The sequence below is a fragment of the Gekko japonicus genome, unplaced genomic scaffold (genome assembly GCF_001447785.1).
Source record: "Gekko japonicus isolate JY-2015 unplaced genomic scaffold, Gekko_japonicus_V1.1 scaffold186, whole genome shotgun sequence".
Lineage (NCBI taxonomy): Eukaryota > Metazoa > Chordata > Lepidosauria > Squamata > Gekkonidae > Gekko > Gekko japonicus.
In genome coordinates, this window is record NW_015174279.1 from 1,222,329 (window position 1) to 1,237,916 (window position 15,588).

A 15,588-nucleotide genomic window follows, 5' to 3' on the forward strand; every position below is an offset into this window, starting at 1 on the left:
GCATCCGCTGTATTTGCTGCTGAACACTTGCCTAAGCCCTAAAATAAATTCACACAGTAAAATCCAGTTGGAAAGTGGATTGAAAGGAGATTATTTAGCATGTGTGATCGCAGCCAATTAACGAATACTTGCTCCTGAAAACCCGATTCAACTCTAATTCTTGTTCTGAATAGGAGGCATTTCCTATTAAAAAAACTAGAACTGCCAACTCGATTACCGGATTTTGCTTTTAAACACAAAGGAAGGTTGGTAATGGTATCATGATCACTCTTGTAATGTATTACTTTAATCTCACTACAACAGAAGAAAAATTGCAGTCAATACATGGTACATAATATAGGAAGGCACTCAGCAGGATCAATAGGGAAATGACCAGTCTTTATATAAATTATATTTGTTGGTTGTATGTAAGCTGTTAGTGATGATGTGTTTACAGTATATGAAAAAATGTCTTATGCTGACTGATTTTTCTAGACTAGTAATGGTGTATTGTTCTTAATATTGTGCTCAACAGTGTATTTACATAAGCAGAGGAAACAGCTGAAGAACAAAGTTTGAGTCCAGTGGCACCTTTAAGAACGATAAGGTTTAATTCTGGGTATAAACTTTCATGTGCACACACACTTCTTCAGATACAATTGAAACAGTCTTCGTCAAGCCTTACATATAGGTGGTGGTGGGGGGTTAGTTGCCAGTTACATATGCCAAGATGCATATCACTCAGTTACATATGCCAAGATGCATATGTAACTGAGTGATAAGTATAGCTAAGATTGGATTAAAGCAGTTGGTAAGACTTGTGTATAGCTGCAATTTAGCATAGAAATAAGAATTAACAAACAGATGTGAGAACTAAGTTTGAGTCCAGTGGAACATTTAAGACCAACAAAGTTTGATTCTTGGTATAAGCAAGAACTGAATGACTTAGCATGTGTAGTGAGATAAGAACCCAATATCTTTGTTAAGCCTTGGGGGTTCCATTGTCCTGAGTGTTATAATAATTTGTAATTCAGCAATCTCCCGTTCCAGTCTGTTTTTGAAATTCCTTTGCAATAAAACAGCTACTTTGAGGTTCCCCTGGGAGGTTGAAATGTTCTCCTACAAGTTTCTCAGTTTTGTGATTTTTGATGTCAGATTTGTGTCCATTTATCCTTTAGTGCAGGGTTTGGCCTGTTTGCCCTATGTAGAGAACTGAAGGGCACTGTTGGCATTTAATGGCATATAGTGTTAGAAAATGAGCAAGTGAATGAGCCTGAGATGGTGTAGTTGATGTTGTTAGGACCAGTGATTGTGTTGTTTGGATGTATATGGCAGCAAAGTTGGCATCTGGGTTTACTACAAGCTTTGGTACCAATATCCATGTTCAAATTAAACATTATATTATTGTGGATGAGGAGTTGTTTAAGATTGGGGGCTGTCTGTGTGCAACAAAAGGTTTGCCCCCTAGTACTTGTGAAAGAGATCTGTCATTATCCATTGAGGTTGTAAGTCGCTGATGATGTGTTGAACTATTTTAAGCTGCGAGCTGTATGTGACCACTAGTGATATTCTGTTATTGTCTCTTTTGGGCCTGTCTTCCAACAGGTTTTCTCTGGTACCATTCTGGCTTTGTTAATCTTGTTTCTTGAATTCATCAGGTGGATACTTTCATTTGGGGTTGACAGGTCCCCTCGTCATTCTGGTGGGGGGATTTGGGGGGTGTTCTGGGATGTCCCCGACGTCACGATGTCAGAACTGACATCATCCTGCTGGGAACATCATGCGGAGAAGCTCTGGTTTGAGGGCAAAACTCTATGGTAAAATTGGCTTAAAATCATAGAGTTTTGCCCTCAAACCAGAGCATCCTGGTGTGATAACGTCAATTTTGGGTGAGGCCATCACATTGGGGAAGTCACGCAGGGACATGGCTATTTGGGAGCAGGGTTTCCTCTCAGTGGCCAGCTGGCCAGTGGCAGGCTGAAGCCCTGGAAACTGGGGGAGGGGGCATACTCAGACCTAGGGACTGGCAAGCCTACTTTTATTCCAAAAAGGTTTGTTGTAGATCCCTCAGGTGAGAATAAACATCACTGACCATGGTAGCCTTATGGAGCAACTGGCTAACCTGGGAGTTGAGAGCAAAGTTCCCTCTAAGCTGCGCAAGGGGGTGCTGGCACACTAAATTTTAGCTTCAGCCCAGGAAGATCCATGGGGGTGCTGAACAAGTGACTGGAGAAGGTAATGGGATGGATGGAGATCAATAAATTGAAGTTTAATTCAGACAAGACTTAGTCAATGACAAAGCCGCTCAGAGGTCAGACTGTGCTGGAAGGAGGCTGTGCTGCCCCTGGAAGAGCAGATGCATAGCTAGGAGGTCCTGCTGGAGGTTGGTCAATAGCTGGAGGTTCAGGTTGCATCCCTGGCACATAGCACTCTTATCACTTTTGGCTAATAGGCTACCTGCAGCAACCAGTCCTTGAAAGACGTGGTTCATTTATTTACTTTATTTATAGCCCACCTTTCTAGCTGATACTCAAAGCAGATTATACAGTGTAAAATAATGCAATCAAATATAATGAGACATCCAGTAACAGGACTAGGATTACAGAAATTATAATTTGGGTATGGTGATTCATTCTCTGACTGTATCCAGGCTAGACTAATGCAATGCACTTTACAGCCTTTGAAGACTGTCCAGAAACATCAGTTGGTCTAAAGATCAGTGGCCAGGTTATTGTCAAGCTATTAGTGGTCACAATTCAAGGTGTTAGTTCTTCCCTTTAAAGCTCTACACACTTCAGGGCCAGTGTTCCCCTACGATACTATCCAGCTCACCAGTTAAGGTCTTCATTCAAAGCACTACTCCTGGAGTCCCTGCCCATGGAAGTAAGGTAGATGGTGCTTGGAAATGGTACCTTCTCAGTGATGGCATCCTACCTGTGGGATGCACTTCCTTTTGAAGCACAGCTGGTATCCTTCAGGCACCAGGAAGGCCAAAATATTTTGTTCACTCAGGACTCTGATTCCCCCCCCCACCTTGCCCAGTTCTCAGTCGACTTTACTGGTTGCTTTTTTTAAAATATTGAGGATTGGTTTTATTGCTGCCTGTGGTGCCCCCATAGTAAAAAGTGGACATTCACGGTATGGAAAAGCTAACGAAAGAATAGAAACCCGTGAATATGATAAGGAAGAGTTTATAAAAATGTAATTTTTTATCAAATGTTCCAATCTGAATGAAGAACATTATACAAAATATCTCTGGTGTCAGTTCACTATTGAAAACACCTCCAAGTCCCAACAAAGTTCCTATCTGAGTCAGTCTTTCTCACTGAAGCAATAAGGTCCGATGTTGATGGAGACAGGGTGATCCTGTTAACGGGTCACCGGTAATATCCCATTTCCACAGTTCTTCTTCAGGAACAGGTACCACAAATGAACATAATTAACCCATATTGTATTTAATCTTTCTGCTTCCTAGTTTGGTCTGATAAAACAGCTCCAAAATTTTCAAAGAACTCTGTGCTCTAAGACAAAATTGTCTTAGAATGTTATGCCCCCATGGCTAAGGAACACATTTCCCCAGGGCTGCACCTTGTATCTACATTGTCAAAGATGAGTCAACACCCAAGAGAAGCTGAGGTTGCCCTTTTTATTGTGTAGCTCAGTCTCAATCACCAGTTACAAAGGTTAACAGTCACTCTGCAGCCTGGCTAGTTTATCTGTTTTCACCCAGCTTCTTAGTCCTGTTTCACTGAGGCCCTTTGCCTGGTCTTACTAACTCCTAGATCCAGCCACCTTGTCTTCTAGCATGGTTAATATCTGCTGTAGGTACACCATGCATATCTGAGTCAGGGGTAGTTGTTGTGAACCCTATGTCCCTACCAACCACAGACAGCTCAAGCCAAGCTGGCTACTCTCCATCCCTGTTCCTAGCTGGCTCCAGCCAGCTACTTCCCCATTACCTCCAGCTGGACCCTTTTAATCCTTCTTTGCCTGGACCTACCCGGCTCCTGCTGTCCTGTGCCTAATTCCTGAGTAGATCTTTCCTCCCTAGGACACCTTTGCCCTCAAGTAGGCCTCAGGAACTGTGCCTGGTTGTCCTTCCTCCTATTTGCTCCTGCCATGCTCTTACCAACCCCCCCCCCCCAGGGCTCCTTCTTCTGCCCCATTACTGTGCTGCTGGCACGCTTAGGGCAGTGTTCATATTCTACTACTCCTCCCCCCAGGCTAAGTGCCCTGGGATGTGACACTGCCCTTTAATTGAATCAAACTGAAATTATTTTAAATTATGTTTATTCTGATTTGTATTTTTGTTGCTGTACATTCTTATGTGACTCAGAGTTTAGGATATAAATAGTGTATATAAAAAAAATTGGTGCAATTAATACAACTTGAGAATTTTATTTTTCTCTGTTACTCCTGTTGGATTGAAGGCATCACGTAATATTCTGTGCAATACATTTCATTTCCCCTAGAGGGTATGGGCACACTGGGTATGTAATTTGACAGGAACTGGTAGCAGTGAATGGAAGGCAACAGCTTTCTGTGCACAAATCCCAGAAACTCACAGACTTTTCTTCTCACAGAAGCTCTTAGCAGTTTTTGCCCATCTTCATCCCTTTAGTTTAGTTAAATACAAATAAATCCAGAAGTAATTCCCACAAAAATAAAATAAAACATTTATATGAGTCCTGAGGAACTTTAAAGACAGACAAATTTATTGTAGCATAAGCTTTTGTGGCTTCGGCTCAAGGCCACAAAAGCTTATGCTACAATAACTTTATCTTTAAAGTGCCACTGGACTCTCTTTGTTTTTCTTTTGCTGCTGTAGAGAAACACAGCTACCCCACTGGCATACTAAAATATAGAAATATATCCATATGAAAAACTATCTGAAAAGTGCAATGCAATCTACTTCCCAGTTTAGTCAAATCCTATTACAATACAGATGCAATTCATTTTGTGACTATTACCTTGTTCAAGTTTTTTAAAAGAACAGATAACTCATTTTGCTGTGAGGATACAAAACTGTAGGGATTTTTTGTTTGTTTGTTATCTATGTCCATTCACCATAGAGCCAACTAAACACTAATTTTTGAATTATAAACATGTATTGTACTAACACCATATATTTGCTTACCCAACAGTGGGTGAAGGGCACTCTTGTTGCATTCTTGATTAAGATTTGGACCACGGCATAAACAGCATAATTTATGAAATAAGTAAGCCAAAATGAGACAAGGTAGAAGACACATAGAGAACTTGCTAGTTCCCTACCCATTTGGCCTGTGAACTACTATGTAGCATATCATAAAAACAGTGTTGATGACATAGACCAAGGTACACGTAGCCCAGCATTCCTTTCCAGTAATGACCAACAGGTACTCCTAAAACACAGCTGGAAGGCAATGGCCATCCTTTGTCTGTCCCTGACATCTGGTACTTAGGAATATACCACCTTGGTATGGAGATATACAGTGGTTCCATTTAGCCTTCATGTCCTCTAGCCATTGATGTATTATGATGATTACGAACACACAAACAGTCATAACTTCTAAAGTGATTTTTAAAAATATATTGAATTCCTTTGCCACTCACTGTCAGCTTCATCTATTTGAGATAGTCATTATGTCAGCACTCAGTGTCAGAGACAACAGTGTGGCCATCTATTACTACAGACAAGGGGATTAAAAAGTCTATGAAAGGGGATGGGGGACACTTGATAAAAGTTCTACAAGTGTATCTATGAGTTATCCATATGAATTTTCATTTGTACTGCTGCAGCTAATCTCTTGTTTTCTGACTTTATAGGTGTTGAAATTTATTAGAATCTGGAGTGTCAGTTTTCGGATGTTTTTATATGATTTTTATTGTTACATCGGTCTTGAGAACCTTATGAAGCTAAGTGTGAATTTTAAAATAAATAAGAAATAATAATGTTTATGAGGGCTATTTCTGACTATTAGGAATGTTTCATCAAATACTGTAGTGTATTTTTAAAAACAAACCAAGCGATTGCTCCTTGTGTAAATGTAAAATATGCCTTACCACAGATTTGTAGAACAGTTGTTTATTATTAAAGTTATAAAACACACAAACATTCCTTTTTGGGGGTTTTCTGCACACTATTGTTGCCTCGGATTTTGGATACGATACACAGGGATTATCCTATCTAAAATAATAAATGGAACAATTTTTGTGGCAATTATTTCACCTCCCCCCCAGGTGCTGTTGCTTACATATGCAAATTGGGAGGATGGTAATAGAAAGAGGGGCCATTGCATACTACCCTGTTTCCCCGAAAATAAGACCTACCCCAAAAATAAGCCCTAGCAGGATTTCTATGCATTTGTGGTATAAGCCCTAGTGTGTCTTCTTGAGAAAAAATAAATATAAGACAGTGTCTTATTTTCGGGGAAACATGATAGATGAAGAATTACCATTACTCTTGAACTGCAGTTGTTCAAGGCTAACGGTAATCCTTTGTCAAATAAAGGCACAGAAAATAAGGGTGTAGCTTGCACTTGACCAGTGATCCCCTTTGTTGATACTAGTAATACTGAGAAACAGGGTTTAAACTTTTCTTATAAATAAATAATATGTCATGGATATGGCCAGAAATATAAGGGAACATTTGCTGGACTTTACTAAAAAAATAACAGAGGGTTTTGTGGAACTTATAAACGAACTTTCCTGGCCTCTCTGGAAAACATGCCAAGAAGGGGGTCTACAGATCCAGAATACAATAGCACTGAAGATCAGTAAGAAGAATACAAAATGGTAAAATAATTATGTGGCCATGTGTAGATTACATAAGATACAAGTTGTTGAGGTGCAGAAGCATCTGAGAATCATAGGAACGTCCAACTTCACAGGGTGGGAGTTCTGGTTGAGAGCTACGGGCCTGCAGCCTGAGGTACACCTCAGTAATGCTATAGGTTCATTCTGGGTATAGTACACAATGAAATAATTCCATTCTCTGCTTCCATTCAAACTTTTTAATTAAAACATAAGTATTGTGTTCTTAACATAGACAAAGCATTATACCATCCATCCATTGTTACATAGGTAAGTAAAGGAGAGCAATTACATGGGTCCATAAAAGTTTCTCACTCCCAAAGTAAGCAGGTCACAGGCAAGAAGCTCTTGATCAGTACCACTTCCCATATTTATAGAATTGTCTATAAATTTGAATGGAAGCAGAGAATGGAATTATTTCATTGTGTACTATACCCAGAATGAACCTATAGCATTACTGAGGTGTACCTCAGGCTGCAGGCCCGTAGCCCCCCACTGGTTTTGCGGGCCCCCTCCCTCCCGCTCTGCTCCCCCTCCCCCGCCCATCGCCGCCGCCTCACAACTTGTATCTTATGTAATCTACACATGGCCACATAATTATTTTACCATTTTGTATTCTTCTTACTGATCTTCAGTGCTATTGTATTCTGGATCTGTAGACCCCCTTCTTGGCATGTTTTCCAGAGAGGCCAGGAAAGTTCGTTTATAAATTCCACAAAACCCTCTGTTATTTTTTTAGTAAAGTCCAGCAAATGTTCCCTTATATTTCTGGCCATATCCATGACATATTATTTATTTATAAGAAAAGTTTAAACCCTGTTTCTCAGTATTACTAGTATCAACAAAGGGGATCACTGGTCAAGTGCAAGCTACACCCTTATTTTCTGTGCCATTATTTGACAAAGGATTACCGTTAGCCTTGAACAACTGCAGTTCAAGAGTAATGGTAATTCTTCATCTATCATGTTTCCCCGAAAATAAGACACTGTCTTATATTTATTTTTTCTCAAGAAGACACACTAGGGCTTATACCACAAATGCATAGAAATCCTGCTAGGGCTTATTTTTGGGGTAGGTCTTATTTTCAGGAAAACAGGGTACGTAAGGGAATTGTATGTATAGGATAAGCAGAACATGCAACCAGACCATATCATGGTTTTTCTCACACATGATTCTGTTTTCTCCATTCTTTTCAAGCATTTTTCCTGAAACTTCCTTTATTTACTTCACTAGCAGTAAAGCCCGTTGTGGAAATAAATACAACGAGATCTAGAAAGAGGCTCTGGGGGAGTACTCTGGCTTTGGGCAAACAGTGTCATTTTGCTGTGGTGACCTCAGCAGGGTATAATGACAAGAGTCCACTGTTTTCTCCAGAGGAACTGATCTCTGGTCCCTGAAGAGCAGTTGTAATATTGAGTGATCTGTAGCCCTCACCTGGAAATTGGCAACAATTGTTACCCAGGACGAAATGGCTGGAAGGAAGGAAGGAAGGAAGAGAAAGAAAACCGAGCAATAAAATGTTTATTTACAATCTGACTCATCTGCTCCCCCCACCTCTTTCTTTTTTTGCCTTTTGCATTTTTAAAGGGCCAGCAGACCTTCTAGCTTGCTCTTCTTCTTCTTCTTCTTCTTGTGGTTGTTGTTTTTAATTCCTACAATTAAGACGAGGGGCGGGGGGTGAAATCTAACATTTGGGAGGAGGAAGGCAGATTCTTTGGACTTTTCGACATCTGGAAGGAGCAGAATCGATCTGTCCTGCTTGCTTTAACATTGTTTGGGGGGGGAGGTTGTCGTGCCATCCGGAGAGCAAAAGCAGAGGTGGGAGGTGGGGACACAACCGGTTCTTCTTCCCAGCTTCGCCACTTCCGGGTGATGTGTGCGCGGCGCGCGCGCACACACACATTCTGCCCCCCCACTTTCCCCAGGGCCTCCCTACTAGGAAGGCTTTAGCTACGGCTCTGTCTGTCTGGGAGTTAAATCATCTGGTATAGAAAAGATAACAAGATATCTCTGTATACCCAGAATGCCCCTATATATCATTACTGAGGTGTACCTCTGGCTAGAAGTTAAATGATTTGGTATAGGGACGCTAACTAGATTTCTTAAGTGTACACTATACTATATGACTGAAACTGAAAGGATTTAAGCATTTATCTGTGGACTTTAGTGCCAGTGATTTCAAGTACAAACTTATTATGAAATGTACACAATACTGTGATTGTTGCTACATTTCATTTTCAGGTTGCCTATATTGAGCTAGAATAATGCTGAAGACTTGAAGCGTGTAGCTGGAATAAAGCAACTGAGATTTTATTTTGATGGAATTATATTTACGCCTGTTAACCATAGGGGATTTGAAAATGAAATGGTGACTTTGAAGCACGGGGCCAAAATCAATAGCCATTAAGTAAATGAAGACATTTTAATGTATGGAGCCACATAAGTTAAGATACGTTTATCACCAAACCAACTCATAGGTCAGATGTATATTTTGGTTAAATGGAGGAGCCAAAATAAGACTGCACCATACATCATTTTGTGCCATGTTAAGTGACCACAAAACTGAAAGTGATTTATGATAAAAAGGAATTAAATCAAATGAAGTTTCCTAAGGAGAGCTTGGTATAATATATTGAAAGGCATATATGCAGATTCTGTCATTTAAATATCTCCTATTTATAGAAGCAAACACAGCAGAAATGCCAGCTGGAAATGAAAGAAAGCAGGGAAATTCTCAAACAAACTATGTAGAATCTAAGACCATGATTTTACTCCCTGCTCCCAAAATTCCAGCATAACCCTCTTGTTCCTTACCACACTTCCCCCATTTGTGGGAAAACTATGACATACATGCTGCAATATGGCAGGACATTTACAAGGAATAGCTGTACCTGCCGCCCCCCCCAAAAAAAAATCAACAGGACCTTGCTGAACAGAATACTCAGAGAAGGAATGGTGCTGGATGTGTAAACCTGAGGAGGAACAGTCTGCTAGATGCCTCCAGATGATGGGTGGGATAAACTCATATGTCTGGGAATGACCCATCCCTATTTGTGTCAAGATAATTATACTGGAAACCAGGGTTTCCCATCATATGTCAGTGGGTGGAACCCACCAAGTGTTTTTAGAAAGAAGGCAGGATTGGGTGAGGCTTTTGCTCATCAGGGCTTCTGACTGGCCATTGGAGACGGGACCAGATGTACACATTTTTTAAAAATTGCTTTGGCAGCAGCTGCCACCATAGCAAAAGAATGTTCACTAAGCTTTGTGTAAGCAAGAATTTTTTTTAAAACTATATGTTTTCTTTTAAAAAGTGCTCTATTATTTATTTATTTATTTACTTCCAATTTATACCCCGCCTTGCCAGTACGAACTGGCTCAGATTAAGCAGAGCTTCTGTCTGAAATGTTGGAGAGTTGCTATTAGAGCCATGAATAATCTCATTCCCTGACATTTTGTAATTGGTTCTGCCTCCTGCAAAAGCCATTTTGTGGGTGGCTTATCCTCCTGTGGGAGTCATTTTGTGGCTGAACCCACCACCCTGTGTCAGAATTGCTAAGGTGCCCATAGGCACAAAAGGTTTGGGGATTCATAGATTAACAATATAATCAGATACCATGTATCTTGTTCTCTCTGCACAGACAGAGCAGAATCAAAGATAGAGCAGAATCATTGCCAATTTGTATGTACATATTGTACATCTTATTTTGCATTTGGTGAATATTTGGTGGATCTTTATTTTATTCAGATTCGACTCCATGGCTTAGGCAAAACATGTTGCTAGACAAGAGCTCAGAATAAAGTGGCTGTAAATATACGGGGAAATCTTTTTTGGTGATGGTGGGAACAGTGTGAGATACTGTATAATACAGCAGTGTAGTTAAAACTGCAATTGAGTGAAGAGTTTCCATCTTCAGTACAAAAAACAGCAGCTAGAGCAACCAGGGAGTGGGGTCGTTGGCCATATTTTTAGTTTGTCCTTTGAGCATGCGCACAAGCACTGATAAGCCTGCTGGAATATGTAGTTCATGGGGCTGTCAGCAATTTTTTTAAAAGTTTGTCCTTTGAGCATGTGCACAAGTGCTGGTGAGCCTGCTGAGATATGTAGTTCACCATAGGCGTAATCTTTGTGGGGGCGGCGGGGCTTCAGCCCCCGCCGAAATTTTCAGGAAAGTGCTCAGCCTCCCCCGGGAGCCACCCTTGCTCCTAGCACAGCAATGCCTCTGGCCCAGCCCCAGCTCCCCCCGGGAAATTGGAAATTCTACACCCTTGTAGTTCACTGCAGTCCTCCCTCTCTAATATTTTCAGTTAACCTCTTCCCCAAAGCACAGAAAAAAGCTAAAGCACAGAGGTGTCTTTCTTTGAGAGTTTTTATAAAGAAAACACAGTTTTGATAAGCCCCTGTGGAAGACAGAGGGAGAGAGAGAGGTGCGAATATGCAATTATGCACACATTACTAACTAATTAAAAATGGCAGCTGGAAAACAAGAGACCAGTCAGACCTGCCTGACGGCTTGGGTGCTCGACAGAGCAATCAGCTAACACAAAATCTGGTTTGAAACCAGCTCAGTCCAAAAGGACCGGGCTTTCACAGGTATTAAAGAAACATGCAGTAAACGGGGGGAGGAACAGGATGCAGATGACTGAGGCACGACAGACAGATGTTGCTGTCTGATTGTGCTTTTTAAATCCGGAATGGAACAGCAACGGATCAAACTGCACGGCTGATCAAAGCCTTAATTTGTTAGAACTGTAGACTGCATGGCTCCCCTGTCCCGAAACCAGTTGGTCCCCTCCATGTATCTTGCTAGAAATGGATGTTGCTTTAAACATCCCATCTCAGCTGTGTGAACCTAAGAGCAGAAACCTGAGTGTGTACCCTATTTCTGATCTGCAAGTAAAAGGAAACATTACATTCATCTCATCTTGCCTCAGACTTCATCCTAAACAGAGCAAATAACATCTTGACAGTGTTGCTTTGCTTAGCACAGCTGCATACTGCAGGTGGTACACTATATATAATATATATTTGTTTTGCAACACTGAAAAGCTGCACCTAAAAATGAAAGAGTACTTTTAAAAAAACAACCAAGACATTAAGAACTAGCACAGAAAATGTAGGAGAGATGTAATTTAAATTAAACTTGTTTACATAAGTGGTAATCCTTAAATAACAAGACATTTTACTTGCTTTGGCCCCTGACTGAGAAAAAGAGTACCCAGATAATTAGGGGTATTTGCTCTACACTATTTTATCTTATCTAAGGCACAGTCATTCCTACTAATCCATCTGGAAGGATCAACACTACATTTTGCCCTGCACACTGCAGGGATTATTGATGCCACCTCCAGGTGGGACCTGGGGATCTCCCGGAATTCAAGCTTCTTTTCAGATGACAGAGATCAGTTTCCATGGAGAAAATGGATGCTTTGAGAGTGAACTCTGTGGCACTGTACCCCACTTAGGTCACTGTCCTCCCCAGGCTCCATCCCCAAATCTCCAGGAGTTTCCCTACCTGGATCTGGCAACCCAACCCCCACATCCCCCATGAGGGGCCAGGGGAGACCTGGCAACCCTATGCAGGGTGGACAAAGAGTGTGGGCAACAGCTTTGAGCAGAGAGCTGTACCTACACAAATCCTTAAAACTTTTAAAGTCCTGATGGCCCAATCGACCCTACTGTTATAGATTTCTAAAAGGAGAATATTTTCCATGTCTGTCCCATATAAATAGTTGCCAGTCTTGGTATCTGCTTGGCAATGGCTGTTGGGAAATACAGTGTACAACCCCATGTAAAAACAAGTGCTGCTAATGAAGAGATAAATTAATATCCCCTGTCTCTCCACAAAACATTAAAATTAAAAAAAATCATTTGTAGTTAATATTTTAATTACATTTTCTCCAGTGTATTAGATAACTCTTTGATACATCATATTTATCCTAGAGGCCTGAGCTTAGATCCAGTATTTTCCCCCCAGCAGAAGGCACTGATGGTTGTAGATTTTCCCTGCTTCCCCTAACCCCCAGCAGTCCCTTCTGGGAAAGTTAATTCCCAGACCGTGAAGTAATAGTCACATGGGCTGGTCAGCAGCTGTAAGGAGTGGGCAAAATCACCCTTCATGCCTTTCCCATCAGTGGAACTGTCTGCAACAGGAGAGGAAGGAACAACTGATTTCGCTTCCTTCCCCTTCCTCACTGCAGCCCATGGCCCTGGTAATCAACTTGCCCAGTGTCAGAAAGGACTTCTGGGGTGAGGAAGGAAAAATAGTAGGGCTGCCAAATGCCCCCGGGGGGCAGATTTCCCCCCGCTTTCAAGCCCTGATTTCCACCCCCGCGGAATCGGGACCCGGGGGAAACCCCACCCCCGCGTGCACGTCACCCGGATGTGATGTCACACGCTGGGGCGGGGCCACAGCCATTTGAGGGGAAAACATAGAGTTTCCCCCTCAAATGGCTGGGGCCCTGCCCCAGCGTGTGCCGTCACATCCGGGTGACGTAGATGCGGCGCGCGCACCGGGAGATGGCCAGGGATCCCCCGCCGAGAAGGTAAGGGAGATTTGGCAACCCTAAAAAATAGGGGAAGATCTGCAGTCCTTGCACAAGTGGTTCAATAGATCCAACTCTTGATCTGTAGTTTCTGCTACTTATATCACATTTGATGATATATTTTTCAAGATATAATTGGATATCTGTAGCTTCTTCATGATTTGCGTTCTAAGAATTATATAGTTTTTCATATCTGAGACACCTGAAACATATTCATGGGTTTACCTCATGGGGAGATGTTGCGCTGAAGCTTGTTTCCTATATGTTTTAGAGCTCGTTCTGCATTGTCTAATATCAAAGAAGGGCCAGTCAACATATTTTGAAATAAACCTTAGGGAATACCTACACACACACAATGGCATGCACGCAGCCAGCCCTTTTCTTCCAAGCTTTGCTATGGTACCTTTGAATCCCTCCACCCCTACACCAAGTAGATAACCACATTTTCTAAATTGTTCTCCCTGCCCTGGGATTCTGTTTGGGCAAAACAAACCCTAAATATGTTACTGTAACTTGTAGAATGTGTGTTTTAAACTTGTTGGAGTGCAACTCTGAGGCACAATCCTGCAGTAGATCTTTCTAATGATCCCCTCCCATTTCCATTGCATTGTGCTCAATGGGAGGCACAACTGTGCAGTTTTCAGTTCTTTAACCTGCTAGGATACCAAATCCATTCTTGTTTAAGTTCTTTTCTGTTAAACCCAACATTTCCACTTGTTGAGCATATCCCTAAGCTCTTCTTACCTCTTAATTTACAGCCCAAGAGCCATTATTGGGAGTCATCATCTGAGAGATCAGTATAATTAAGGAATGATCAACCTGCAAAAGTGCAGTTAGGGAGAAAAGCCATTTTTAATGATCCTATATTGACAACAACCAGTCAATTAAAAAAAATTAAATTAAAAAGTTGTTACATTGCACTGCCGTTGGTTATTCTACATCAAAAGAATGATCATGGAGTAGGCAGCTGCCTTGGTTATTCTACATCAAAAGAATGATCAGCTGTATACTTACTGCCAGAAAGATCTGTAGGGAACTGTGAGCCACTTCTATGTATTGGTATTCAAGAACACACCCTGAGACAGTGATGTAGCGATGGTCCTCTGGGGCCCAGTCCGGGGCTGGGGTCACAGATGTCACTGTGCAGCCAGGCCCATTCTCCATCCACCAAGAACGGTGCATTGAGATATTGAAAGTCAAAATAAGATCTGATTCCTGTGAAAAAGAAGACGAAAAAAAGAAATCAAGGAATTAGTTTCAATCTGCTGATGTAATTAGATAAGGTTGTTATCTGGATCCATACTGTATGCAAAGTGAAGCAAGGTTCTGATGTAATTAGATAAGGTTGTTATCTGTATGCAAAGTGAAGCAAGGATGGACATAAAAATCTAATTTCACATTGCAGATCTGAACACTGACGTTTAAATTTTAATCTGAATTCCTAATCCAGTTTTCAAAATGTTCACTGTCTTGACCCCGTTTTGTTTCAAAGCAGGAACAAACAAATGTATAGTGCAGGTGGGGGCCCATAGTGCAAAATGTCATAGCAGTCGCTCCCAGTCCTCATCACTTTGCTGTCTGCTTTCAAAAATTGTTTATATGCAACCGTATTCTATGATTTTTCCAAACATTTTGTAAGATAACACTTATTGCCGAAAGCTATTTCCCAAGGCACTGTGGCTGTCTCATGTATTTTCACTGACAACAGAGTCTGCCAACAGATGGCACATACAGTACAAAGGAATATCTAGAGAAAGGAAAGCTGCACGTGTGCTCAGTCATGCAAAGAGAAAGAATCTCTTGTCAGAAATAGCTTCTCCAAATCTCATAATTCCCACATATCATTCATACTTCCCCACTGTTTTTATTGTTGATATTCAGGAAATTTGTGAAGACCCCTGTGAAGGTAACTCAGCACTGCGGAAGACAGTACTCTTGCAGTTGCCCCTGAGGCAAAATCCCACCCACCCTCAGTCTGATCAGCACCGTCATCTCTGGCTACCAGTTTCTGCATTAATTTTTAAATTGCTATAAACCACTTTGGAAGTTGGGTGGCAGGGGAGGGGGGGTTGGCTGAAAGCAGGGTGAAAATATGAAATAAATATCATGTGAGAGAGACAGCGGCCGAAGAACTGTCTGAAACCAGCTCCTGCTTCCTACAACACCTAACAAGCAACTGATGCTATCAAGTCTGACAGTGCTGATCATCTGGTAGGCAATACATGTACAGTGCAGGCACAGCCTAGGCTCTGCTTATTAGTGACAAAA

At 41.5% G+C, this 15,588-nt stretch overlaps 1 protein-coding gene across 1 annotated transcript in view; it reads right to left on the bottom strand.

The window, feature by feature from the left end:
• Positions 1-15,588, bottom strand: part of NKAIN2 (Na+/K+ transporting ATPase interacting 2) — a gene marked incomplete at its 5' end in the record, with an annotated part of 470,357 nt that overhangs the window by 155,127 nt on the left and 299,642 nt on the right. Inside the window, one exon of the mRNA XM_015423828.1 lies at positions 14,335-14,535. Within this exon, the coding sequence (XP_015279314.1) occupies positions 14,335-14,535 (201 nt within the window). The remainder of the gene's footprint in view (positions 1-14,334; positions 14,536-15,588) is intronic.